General features: G+C 59.7%; 1 protein-coding gene across 2 annotated transcripts; it reads left to right on the top strand.

Moving 5' to 3' along the window:
- The first annotated feature begins 2,936 nt into the window (after positions 1–2,936).
- On the top strand, positions 2,937–10,972 carry LOC142024646 (uncharacterized). Of its 2 annotated transcripts, none has more exons than XM_075016794.1 (5): positions 2,937–3,258; positions 6,678–6,850; positions 7,789–8,091; positions 9,098–9,139; positions 10,119–10,972. In XM_075016794.1, the coding sequence occupies exons 1-5, from the start codon at positions 3,056–3,058 to the stop codon at positions 10,178–10,180; spliced, it is 783 nt and encodes a 260-aa protein (XP_074872895.1). In that variant the 5' UTR covers positions 2,937–3,055; the 3' UTR covers positions 10,181–10,972. The 2 variants fall into 2 exon arrangements, with proteins under 2 accessions (XP_074872895.1, XP_074872896.1); XM_075016795.1 differs by having other exon boundaries at positions 3,136–3,551; positions 10,119–10,970.
- Positions 10,973–12,803: the final 1,831 nt, after the last annotated feature.

Raw genomic sequence — 12,803 nt, 5'->3', positions numbered from 1 at the left:
AGCGGGGGACACGAGGCAACCCAGCCCCCCTCATTCCCTGCACCCCAAGAAAGAGCCGGTCTTTGCTTCCAGCTCTGAGCCCCTGTTATTTCACATGGTTGACCCGGTGCAGCTGCTATAAAAAGCAGGCAGCCGGCAAAGGCTCACATGGAGATAGCTGCCTCCTGCCAAGGGGAGGGAGTGTGGGGTGGGGAGGAAGGAGGAGAAGGATGGGGTTAGATGGGGGCTGGGGAGCCTGGCTTGGGGAGGGAGGGGGCTTGAGCAGGGGCTCGGGCGGCTGGCCCCAGCATCACAGGGCTTGGGTAGCTCAGGCTGGTGGCTGTGCAGGGCTCCATCAGCTTGGGCAGGCGGCTCTGGCAGCACAGGGCTCAGGTGGGCAGGTAGCTGGGGCTGCACCAGGCACCCACCAGGAGCTAAGAAAACCCCTATTTGTGCTTATTTTTAATTTCAAATCACATTTTTTCTCGCAAGCTTTTGGGCTTATTTTAAACTCCAAACTGCATTTTGGTTAAAGGGAGGGTGGGATGATGGTAAAGAAAAAGTTGGGGGGGGGGTGAGGGTTTCTCAAAAATCAAAAAGGGGGGCGTGATGCCGAAACGTTTGGGAACCCCGGTCTAGGCGCTCACGAAATCCGAGCTGATGGGAGTTCTGCCATTGAATTTAGTGGGACTAGAATTTCCCCCAAGCTATTGCTTTTCAGGAGCAAAATATTTGCAAGGGCTCTCAGCAGCTGCTGGCTGGGAAACAAACCGGCGGTCCTGGAGCACCTGAAAGGCTCACGATAGGCTGCGTTAGGTGCTGAGCTTCTGGGGGACAGGCCCACTTCCCCAGCTCTGGAGCATTCCTGAGTGAAAATAAAAAAACCGGAGGACGCGGCTAAAGAGGGGGAAGGAAAGGCGGGGAGAGAGACATTCACTGTGGTTACGTCCAGAGAGATCTGAGCGGAGAGGTTTGAAGTCACGGGGGCAGGGGAATGGGATTAAGGAAATCGTTAGGGATTGGCTCGGCTCCTCTTTTAGCCCCTTTGAAAATTCCAGTCGGCTGAAACGCCACCGGCTGGCGATCCCCCGGAAAAAGCGAGTTCAAAGCCGTTTCAGCCCCTACGTCAGCACCTGGGTCTCTTTCCCTTTGTCATCTCGGTTGTGGTTTACATGGCAAGGCCTCGCGTTGCACTTTCAGAATGTGATCGAATGGGGCTGGGACTGGGTGTTGCTGCCAGCGATTGCGTGTTTTATTTTGAGCTCGTGACTCGGCTGCTTTCACGCTCTGGTGGGCTTCTGAGTCGCTAGCTCTTTAGGGGATTGTTCGGGGTGGATCGACATGAACAACGAGGCCGTCGTTCATTTGACATTCGCAACCTGAGGCTGTTGTTGAAATAAGTCTTTTCCTTCGAAAGCTGGTACCACTACCGCTTGAACCTCTCTAATCTGGCACACTCTGGCCCAGCACCCTCCGTAATCCGGCATGAATTGAGCGAGCCGGACGACTGTGTCTCACGGCCGTGGCCAGGTTTCCTGCAGTCCCATAAAGTTTGTTTCCAGCCGCCAGGCCGGGCTCTCTGTGTTCTGGGATGTTCTTGAGCTGTAATTTACCCCCTAAATGTCTTCTATGAGCCCTGGAAGCTGTGGAAATGTTGCTAGAAAATATTGACCTCCTGTAGTCAGGCAAATTCTCTCATCCGGCACCAGTCAGGTCCCGGGGGGGGGCTGGACGAGAGAGGTTCCACCCATCAGTACCTCTCCCAGCCCTTCACAAAAGGCAAGGTGGTATCATTGTCTCTCGTTTCGGCTGGGGAAACTGAGGCACAGAATGTGGCTGCGACTTGCCCACGGTGACCCAGCGAGCCAGTGGGAGAGCTGGGAATAGGAGCCAGGTTTCCTGAGCGGCTGTTTGTAAATTGTTTGCTCCCACTTTCCTTCTTACCCCAGCTGGCTTCAGGCCCACCCCGGGCCTCAGTTTCCCTTCAGCTAGTTCTCAGCGTAGTGAGGCATTCGAGCCAGAATCTTCCCTCTCTGCCCCATAGGGCTACAGCCCTTCCCTTTGCCTCTACCTTGTCCGTCGGCCGCCTGCATCTGGGCTTTGCCGGCTTCTCTCCCCACCCCAGCTCATTCCTTCTTCTCCCCAAAGCCGGCAAAGCTTTGCCCCCACACCCAAGGGCGACGCCCACCCGCCTCCCCTCTCCCGCAGGCCCCCGGGATCTAAACAGCTGGGTCCTGATGCTCTCCAAGTGCGCCCTGGTGGCATGGGGGACCCCAGAGCCCCCCTGCCCACCCGCCTCCAGTCAACAGCAGCTGTGGGGTTGGGCCGTCCCATCCCCGCTCCTCCCCAGCAACAGCAGCTGTGGGATTGGACTGTCTCATCCCCGCTCCTCCCCAGCAACAGCAGCTGTGGGTTGGGCCATCCCATCCCCGCTCCTCCCCAGCAACAGCAGCTGTGGGGTTGGGCCGTCCCATCCCCGCTCCTCCCCAGCAACAGCAGCTGTGGGGTTGGGCCGTCCCATCCCCGCTCCTCCCCAGCAACAGCAGCTCTGGGGTTGGGCCGTCCCATCCCCGCTCCTCCCCAGCAACAGCAGCTCTGGGGTTGGGCCGTGTGCCTCTGTCTCCCCCCCACATCCAGAAGCAGTAGGGGCCCTGGGCCATGTGCCCCTGAGCTCCCCTCCCAGCACCCATGCCGCCACGGCTCCCCCCGCCCCACAGAGCACCCGCAGCCCTCCGGGCCACCTCCTGCTTCAGATCCACCCAGTTTTAGCCGGGGTATACAGAAAAAGTCAGGGACAGGTCAAGGCGCTGGGTTCCTTGTCAGCTGAGCACTTGGGCAATGACTCAGGAGAGAGTCACAGGCTGCCCAGCTGATCAGCAGAGCGCCCACGAGTGTTTCGCTCCTGTGGGTGGTGCCCCTGGGCTCAGGCCGCGACGTACAGAACAAAATTTATTCCACACAAGGATGGGGGGGAAAAAAAAATCCGCCCCTGGGATGGAAACAATTAGAGGGCCCACGCCCGGACCACACATTTTCCCTTCTGTTTACAAGTCCGTGACCTGTACTAAAAATCCCGATGACTAAAACGAGGTGTCAGTCCTACGCCCGCAGGGTGGAGTGGGAAGGAAAGGGCCACGTCAATTTTGGCACTCACAGCAGCTTTGTTTCCAGGGGATGCACCAGCCGAGGGCCGCCCACCGACTGCTTTTTAAAACGCTCTCCCTTTGCAAGGACGAAGGAGGTCTCCTGCCTCGGCACCCACCGCCAAGCGCTTCCCCGGTTCGTTGGCTGGGAAATTCAGCCCTGGCGGGGTCCCCCTCCATGGCGCACGGCCCTCAGGCTGGGTTCCTCTCCTGGGAGGCGTCATGCGGGGGGATCGGAGCTGCCAGCTGCCTCTGCGTGTGTAACTCCCGCACCTCGGGCTGCGGTTTGCTGGCCCGGGTAGCACCTAGGCCACCTACCCAGGGACGGAGGGGCTCTTCTGCAGCTGAGCTCCAGCTGTTGGTGCTCCAGAGGTCTCAGGTTCGAGGCTGCCTGGGGGCCGTCGCAAGAGCCCCGGGCTGAGGGGCGTGGTGAGCGTGTGCTCCCAGAAGGGGCAGGGTGTGGGGTGGAAGGGGTGAGGCTGGGCCTGGCGGGGATTTAAAGGGTTGAATTGCAATATTGACGGGGTGTTGCTGGGGCCCTTACTGCAATTAAGTGGGGGGCTGGAAAACGAAAGGACGAGGTCCAGGCTGCCTCTGAATCCTGGGGCTGGGGGTGAGGGAAGCGGGTGCCCCGATCTTTGTGAATCACCAGGTCCCAGGCAACGCCCCCTGCCGGTGGGTCTGAGGGGGGAGCACAGAGCCGGGCCCAGGCTGGCCACGAGAAGGCCGAGGAGTGACTTGACCAGAGGCAGCCGGTGCGGGCAGTGCAATGGGGGGCATCAGCCAGGTGATCTGTGCCCCTTCCCCACCTGCTGCTCTGCCCTCTCCCCGCTGACCCATGCTCTGCCCCCCAGAAGCTCCCACTGCCCTGCTCCAGGGAGCCCCCCCAACTCAGGGGAAGCAGAAACGTGGGGCTGATGGGGGATGATGCTGGGGGGGGGTTATGGCCCCTGTGCCCCCCTTGGCCCCAGGCTCTAAACAGGGGGAGACATTGGGTCACCGTCCAGCACAGGGGCAGGAAGGTGAACGGGGGCCACCGGGGGGGGGGTGTAATTCCCCCTGGTGCATCAAACACCCCCCGAGTCCCCGCCTCTGGTTCAGAGAGGGGTAAACCCGAGCGGGCCCAGCGAGGTCAGTGCTCGTGCCTGGCTCAGCAGCCGTGGGGAAGTGTGGAGTCGAGTGGGTTCCCCTTCCCAGCCCGGGGAGCTCAGCCGCCGAGGGGGCCGCCCCATCCGGCTTCCGGCTCACGGCACGGTAGTCTCCAGGGAGCTGGCCAGAGCCCGGGGCACCGGGGCACAGGTGAGGGACCCGAGGGTGCACAGAGCCAGAAGAAGCAGCAGGCAGCTCGTGAAAGCTCCAGCCGGGCCCCAGGTTGCAACAGGACAGTCTCTGTAAGACACCGAAGTTATTCTCCCCCCCCCCCCGGAAGGGGCCCCCGTCCTCGAGTGACCCCCATCCTCCCTCTCCCTCCTTTTTCCATCCTACGCCTCCAGGGCATAAGAAGAGGGCAGGGCGGGCAGTCTGGGGAGCCCCCGCGGCGGTAGGGAAGGGTGGAGCCAGGACATGGGGGTAGAAATCCTGTACCTGGGGCGGAAGAATCCCAAGCGTTGTTCCAGGCTGGGGACCGACCAGCTCAGCAGCAGGACGGAGGAAAGGGACTGGGGGTTCTGGTGGATGAGAGGCTGGATATGAGTCAACAGTGGGCCCTTGTAGCCAAGGAGGCTGACGGCACATCGGGGTGCATTGGGAGGAGCATTTCCAGCAGAGCTAGAGAAGTGGTTGTTCCCCCTGCTCGGCACCGGTGAGGCCACATCTGGAATATTGGGTCCAGTTTTGGGCCCCCCAGTATAAAAAGGAGGTGGATGTGCTGGAGCAGGTTCAGCGAAGGGCAACAAAAATGATTGAGGGGCTGGAGCACAAGACCGATGAGGAGAGGCTGAGGGATTTGGGCTTGTTTAGTTTACAGAAGAGAAGACTGAGGGGTGATTTAATAGCAGCCTTCAACTTCCTGAAGGGGAGCTCTAAAGAGGAGGGTGAGAAACTGTTCTCAGCGGTGTCAGGTGGCAGAACAAGGAGCAATGGGCTGAAGTTACAGAGGGGGAGGTGTAGGTTGGATATTATGAAAAACTACTTCCCCAGGCAGGTGGTGAAGCACTGGGATGTGTTGCCTAGAGAGGTGGTGGGTTCCCCATCCCTGGAGGTTTTTACGTCCCAGCTGGACAAGGTCCTGGCTGGGATGATTTAGTGGGGATTGATCCTGCTTGAAGCAGGGGGCTGGAGTCGATGACCTCCTGAGGTCCCTTCCAGCCCCAGGTCTGAAGGTCCCAGGCTCCACTCCACCTGGTCCCTGCTTGCAGCTGCTGAAAGACGGGACCAAACCGGGCACCTCCGGAGCTTCAGGCAGGAGCCGGTACGGTAGCCGGTACAGTAGCCTTCTCTGCCCACTGAGCTCTGGGGCAGCCCAAGGAGAGGGTCGATGCAGCCCAGAGGGTCCACAGCCATCTGAGTTTCTACTGGTGGCGTGTTACAAACGAAGCACACGAGAGCTTTTCTAGGGGAGAAGGCCGGACGCCGCATTTATGGCGAATAGAACAGTAGCATGTGCTATGGACCAAGCTAGTGGCCAGCTAGACCGACCACAGAGGGGCAGCAGGGCCTCGGCGGTCGCGATCTGATGCTCTCTGGGAGTCGGTGGCAAGAAGAATCCAAAGTCCCACGGCAAAGCCCCCTGCTGTTGTGATCCTCTCCCGCGCTGAGGTTTGCCGGGTCAGTCTGTGACTGGTGTGTTCTCTTCCGACACCGATGGGTCTCCAAACATCCGCAAAAGGGTCCTCCTGCAATCCATGCTTTAGAGTGGTCCCTCTGCCAACCCGATCACTTCCCGACCGGGGGTGCGCACTGATGGTCCTTCTCGGACGCCGCAAAGTCCGTCTTCACCCACGCTTCACCCCTCCTTCCTCAGCTCTGGGGATACCCTTCCCACCTTGATCTCGACACGGACACACCACTGTCACACCTGAACAACTCTTACAAGGACTCTCAGCGAAAAGCAGGGCAAAGGCGTTGCAAATCAAGCAACGAAGGCTTCCGCCTTCAACCTCATCCTGTAATCTCATTAACACAGACACAGCACCAAACTGGCTCTTACTTACTTACTAAATTCACTGAACTCTAAAGCAGGAGGCACGTATCCAATTAAAGAACTTAATCAGTAAAATCAATAAGCGTTAGATGTGTTAATACGTTACCTTACACTGCGACCTCGTTAAGCTTACAGTTCAAAGTTTAAAAGAGAATAAAAGCGAATGCAACTTTCAACCCCCCCGGTGCACATTCGCAATCTTGGCGCAGAGAAGAAAATTTATTCCGCAGCTAGATGGAAACCGATTAGAGAGAGCCCTGCTCTGCAGTCGGAGCTAAAAGCCAGCGGGCTCTCAGCTCAGGCTGCAGAAGAGGCTTGTTCTTTCTCTGGGTATGTGGTCGAGGTGCCACAACCTCCGACGGCGAAGCCGATCTCGAGCGTCTGACGGGATTTTCGTTGTTCTCCTGTCGCAGGCTGGGCTCAGTCGCTGGAAGGACGCCGTTTCTTTTGTCCCCGGAGATGGCTCCTGTGCGCTCGGCAAGGGCGGGCGTGGGGTGCTTCCAGCTGACAGGCCTCTGTGGTTTCCTGCTGGGCGTGCTGATCTACAGCGCTGTCTGCAGCTTTGAATGTCCGCCGAAGAAGTTAGGTAAGGAGGACGGCTGGTATAACACCGATCCCTCGAGTCCACAGCAGAGGTGCTGGTTTTAATTCCTCCCCCGGGGTGCTCTACGCATAGGCCCTACCCCCACCCACCCCTGAAGCCACACCCCTTCTCAAACGCCCCGCCCTGTTCTCCTGAGGCTCCGCCCCCCATTCTATCCCCTCCTTCTGAGAGCCCATTCATACTCCACTTCTCCCTGCCCCGTGCTGAGGGGTGGCCCACGCTCCACAGAACCCAGGAGTCCTGACAACTAGCCACGTTATTCCGAAAAAGAAAATGCAGTGCAAATTTTCCAGCCCAGGAATAAAATCCCAGCGGCAAACTGCAGCTGATGATCGCTGGTCTAGTTCAGCTGCTCGCTCGGCTGGCGGAGGTGTATCTGTCTCTTAGAGCTGGAAGGGACCTTGAGAGGACATCAGGTCCAGTCCCCTGCACTTACAGCAGGACCAACCACCAGCCCGGACAGATTTTGTTTTCGTCTGTTTGCTCCAGATCTCTAACCAGCCCCCTTGAGGGCTGAACTCCCCACCCCGGGTTGAGCAGGCCGATGCGCAAAGCCCTGAGCTCCCTGCAGCAGGGCAGTCCGGTGACCAGAAAGGGGCCTGAGAAAAATCTTCTGAATTTCTTTTTTAGTCCCATTTTTTTTGTTCGGTTTTGATTTTTGCGTCGTTACTGGGCAGGCCACGCAGCCACACTCCACCAGCCAAACAGCCGCGGGCGGCGAGTAGCTAATACGTTGGCCATCACGGCCTCGATTCTCCTCCCTTCCCAGAGCTCCGCCTGAACCCCAGGAGTCCCGAGTCCCAGTTCGGTGTCCTGTCCGCTCTGCCGTGTCCTGGCCGAGGTTCCCGCTGCCCCAAGGTTGTTTCTGCCTCAGCCCCGGCTTCTCCCGAGCAGCCGGCTCTGTTTCTTTTCCCATCTAGGCACTCAAGATTGTCCCCAGCGATCCATAAGTGTCTCCAGAGGGGACACGGTGAACTTCTCCTTTACCGCATCCAGCCCCACCCTGGACCTGTGCAAGCGGAACGGGTCCACTTCGAAATGGGACCCCGTCTACAGCTTCTCTAACCACGGCTCGCAGCCCATCAGCAAAGACTTCCGGGAGAACATCTCGGTCTCCCAGGGCAGGTTTGTGCTGACCAACATGAGCCTCGGGGCTGCTGGGAATTACACGCTTCAGGACAGCCAGGGGACCTGCCGGGCTTATTTTGAGTTGAGAGTGGCAGGTGAGTCCTGCCCTCAGGGCTAGTTGCGTCCCGGGTGCTGGGGGGTGGGATTAAATCCCCAGCTGCATACGAAGCTGTGTCCAGCACTTGGGGTTTCTCTGTGGGTCGAGACACCTGGCTCCGGGATGGGCTAAGGTCCCTGGGCTGGAAGGAATTGGGGGGCTGCAGGTATCAGGGGTGTGGCCACATGCTTCTTTGCCCTCTGCCGTCCTGCCCCCATGCTGCCCTGCCGCCTGAAACCCCGCCCACTGTCCCACCTGAGACCCCGCCCACTGTCCCGCCCCTTTCACCTGAGGCCCCACCCCTTCTGCCTGAGACTCCGCCCACTGTCCCACCTAAGGCCCCACCCACTGTCCTACCTCTTCCACCTGAGACCCCGCCCACTGTCCTGCCCTTCCACGTGAGACCCCGCCCACTGTTCCATCTCTTCCACCTGAGACCCCGCCCACTGTTCCGCCCTGTTCGCCTGAGACTCCGCCCACTGTCCCCCTCATTTTTCACTGGCAGCCAGACCCACTCCCCCATGTCTCTCCGACCCCATCCCCCTAGCAGCCCCACCTCACCATCTCAGCCCCTGTGCTGCCACTTCCACCTGTCACCCCGCCCCCTGCCCCACCTCCTGCCCCACAGACCCCATCGTGTTCCACCCACCGCCTGTTTCCTGCCCCCACCACTTTGCAGGGCCCCCCCTCCCGGATGAGCTCTGTCTCCCGCCGCAGCCCCAGGGCCAGGACAGAGCGAGTGACCCTCCACGCCAGGGCCTGGCCGGGGGGGAGATGGCCGAGGACACCGACAGCCGGGCGGTCACCCGCCCCTGCCCTGTGGCTGCCCAGCTCGAGCCGTCCTTCCCCTGGCTGCCACTGCTGCGGAACCAGGGCGCGAGCCAGTGATCGGCCGTAACAAGAGAGCCCTCCCCTGGCCGCGACGCGCCCGGAGCCCACTGATCTAACCGGGGAGGTTTCCGCTCGCCCCTGACACACCTCTGCTCCTTCTCTTCCCTCTCCAGTCCCCTCTGGCGGCCCGTCCCCCCGCAGCGTTCGGCACACGGGTGAGTGAAGGCCACCGGGGCCGATGCCCAGCTCAGGCGTAGGCGCCGGTCGGGAGCCGGGGGGATCACTTCAGCTCTCGAAGCCGCAGGTCCCTCCGGCTGGAAAGTGAAGAGAGGAGGCCATCCGTGGTCCCATCCGTGGTCCCATCCGTGGTCCCATCCGTGGTCCAGCCGCACGGTGCCAGTTTACGCAATGCCTGGAATAATGGGTCCTTGGTAGCCGGGGCAGGGACTGTCTCTCGCTGTGTGTCTGTGCAGTGCCCGGCCCGACAGGCCCTGATCTCAGCCGGGGCAGGGACTGTCTCTCGCTGTGTGTCTGTGCAGCGCCCGGCGCGACGGGGTCCTGATCTCAGCTGGGGCAGGGACTGTCTCTCGCTGTGTGTCTGTGCAGCGCCCGGCCCGACGGGGCCCTGATCTCAGCCGGGGCAGGGACTGTCTCTCGCTGTGTGTCTGTGCAGCGCCCGGCGCGACGGGGTCCTGATCTCAGCTGGGGCAGGGACTGTCTCTCGCTGTGTGTCTGTGCAGCGCCCGGCGCGACGGGGTCCTGATCTCAGCCGGGGCAGGGACTGTCTCTCGCTGTGTGTCTGTGCAGCGCCCGGCCCGACGGGGCCCTGATCTCAGCCGGGGCAGGGACTGTCTCTCGCTGTGTGTCTGTGCAGCGCCCGGCGCGACGGGGCCCTGATCTCAGCCGGGGCAGGGACTATCCCACCTTGCATGAGAGGTTTGCCAAAGGCCAACCTTGGCACCCTGCCTAACTTTTCCCCTCTGCCTGTGACCTCTCTTGGGGATGGTAACAGCTTGTTTGATTCCGGCCAGAGCTCACATCAGCCACAAGGCAAATATGGCCTCCTGCCCCCGCTGGCCTGAACAAGCACAGACCAGGGATTGAGTCTGTGGCTTGCTGGGTACAATGGCCGGCTTAGTTTCAGGCCGCGGCCTTGCATTGGCTCCTCCCATGCCCGTCTCTCGTTCCACGCAGGTGTTGCAGCTCCCTGGTTCTGGGCCGTGATCTCTCTCCCGTTCCTGCTCCGATGGCCGTAGACTCGCACCTCCGCACGGGCTGGAGAAGCGTCACTGGAAGCGGCAGAGCTCTGTGGCAAGATCTTCCTTCCCCTGCAAACACCTGGAGCAGGAACGCACCAGCTCAGCAGCCCCCTGCAACCTGTGGGCCTCCCGACGGCTATCACCCTACGTGCTCTGGGGCCCACAAATGCTCACACCCAGCCTCGGGCTACGCTGCAGCCCCTACCTCGAAATAGCCGACGCAGTTTGTGCTGTGCACACTGTGTGAGTTATGTCGAGGTAACTAATTTCGAACTCGGGGCCAAGTTCGAGATATGTGCCTCTTTCGAACGGCCCGCTACCCCCGGCGCAGGGACGGCTAGTGGGAATGAAATACCGCGCTCGATATAGCCCTGCAGCGCCCGGCCCGACGGGGCCCTGATCTCAGCCGGGGCAGGGACTGTCTCCCCCTGTGTGTCTGTGCAGCGCCCGGCCCGACGGGGCCCTGATCTCAGCCGGGGCAGGGACTGTCTCTCGCTGTGTGTCTGTGCAGCGCCCGGCCCGACGGGGCCCTGATCTCAGCCGGGGCAGGGACTGTCTCTCGCTGTGTGTCTGTGCAGCGCCCGGCCCGACGGGGCCCTGATCTCAGCCGGGGCAGGGACTGTCTCCCCCTGTGTGTCTGTGCAGCACCCGGCCCGACGGGGCCCTGATCTCAGCCGGGGCAGGGACTGTCTCTCGCTGTGTGTCTGTGCAGCGCCCGGCCCGACGGGGCCCTGATCTCAGCCGGGGCAGGGACTGTCTCTCGCTGTGTGTCTGTGCAGCGCCCGGCCCGACGGGGCCCTGATCTCAGCCGGGGCAGGGACTGTCTCTCGCTGTGTGTCTGTGCAGCGCCCGGCCCGACGGGGCCCTGATCTCAGCCGGGACAGGGACTGTCTCTCGCTGTGTGTCTGTGCAGCGCCCGGCGCGACGGGGCCCTGATCTCAGCTGGGGCAGGGACTGTCTCTCACTGTGTGTCTGTGCAGCGCCCGGCCCGACGGGTGCATTTCGGGATACAAATATATCCCAAAACAAAAACCTCAGTGTAACTGTAGCCACACACTGTCACACACACCCTCTGTTGTGTCTACCCAGCGCAACCGCTATTTTGAAATAAGTTTGCGAGCGTCTATTTTGAAAATCACCCTCTATTTCAAAATCATTTCACATATCGAAACGGGTGAACCTCAGCCTTCGAGGAACAGCGCCTCTTTTGAAATAGCTAGTTCGGAGAAGGGGTCGTATAGACAAGGAATAGGGGATATTTTGAAATAAACTCTTCTGGACTAGCTTATTTGGAAATAAAGCTGCTGGGGAGACACAATATTTCAGATTAGAGCCCCTGGAAGCAGTGGAGCTAATCTAAAGTCGTGTGTCCACACACAAAAAGCCTTGCTTACTCCAGGGCTTGCCTGTGGTGTGGCTGCGTTGTGTTGCAATAGCTTACTTTGGAATAACAACTCTGGAATAAGCTGTTCTGGAAGATCTCTGTAGTGCAGACATCCTGCTGCAAACACACTCGGTCTGTAACGCACACACTCATAGGCATTCTGTGTCTCACACACACACACACACGAGTCCCCTGTTCCTCTGCAGCTGTGCACATAGAGTGCCCCGCTACTGCCCGGCTGAGTCCTCGACCGGGGCTGGCCCTCCACCTGTGGGGTGGTAGGAAGCCCAGCTTCATCCTCCCAGAGTCTGGAGCCATGGGGCAGACCACAGCCTCAGGAGACAAAGCTCTGCTGAGCCAGTCCCAGAGCCCCCCAGAGCCAGAGCCCCACACAGCTCTGCTGTAACATAGCCAGAGCCTGGCTGTTTCGGAGATGCGGGAAGCGAGTTGGCAGTATTGCCTAGAGGGGTTACTCCCTGAGCATGATGGGATGCCACCAGGAGGCCAATGAAGCTGTAATTAGCTCTGCTTTGCATACACTGACTCAGTTATGGAACTGAAAGTAGGGGAGCTGGCGAAGGTTGTTCCTCTTGGTGGAGTTACGTGTTAGTCCTGAATAACGGGCTGTGCTGTGTGACCGTAGGGGGTTTGCTTACCGAAAAAGGGGGTTTCATAGAAAACGCCCCCAAGGCATTATCGATTTCACTTGGCACTTTCTGCAATGCATCTCTGTTCTCTGCTGTGTTGGTCTTTCACGTTGAGCTGGGTTCGGGTTTGACCAGGTCAGGTCTTTCCCCAGTTTTATGGCTCTCTTACCTGTGGAGAAAATAAATAAAGAATTGTTATTTACTCCTGCTTGCAACACAAGAACTAGGAGCCAGCAAATGATGTTAACAGGCAGCAGGTTTAAAACAAACAATAGGAAACATTTTTTCACACAACGCGCAGTTGACCTGCGGGACTCCTTGCTGCAGGATGTTGTGAAGACCAAGACTATAGTAGAGTTTAAAAAAGAACTAGATAAGTTCACGTGGGACAGGTCCATCAATGGCTGTTAGCCAGGATGGGCCTGGAGGGTGTCCCTAGCCTCTGTTTGCAAGAGGCTGGAAATGGGTGACAGGGGATTGATCGCTTGATGATTCCCTTTTCTGTTCATTCCCTGTGGGGCACCTGGCGTCGGCCACTGTCAGAAGACAGGACACCAGGCTTGAGGGACGTACGGTCTGACCCAGTCTG

Source organism: Carettochelys insculpta, chromosome 22, assembly GCF_033958435.1.
Source record: "Carettochelys insculpta isolate YL-2023 chromosome 22, ASM3395843v1, whole genome shotgun sequence".
In the NCBI taxonomy this organism is placed as follows: domain Eukaryota; kingdom Metazoa; phylum Chordata; order Testudines; family Carettochelyidae; genus Carettochelys; species Carettochelys insculpta.
The sequence above is the reverse complement of the archived record's forward strand: the minus strand, read 5'-3'. Positions and strand labels throughout refer to the sequence as shown.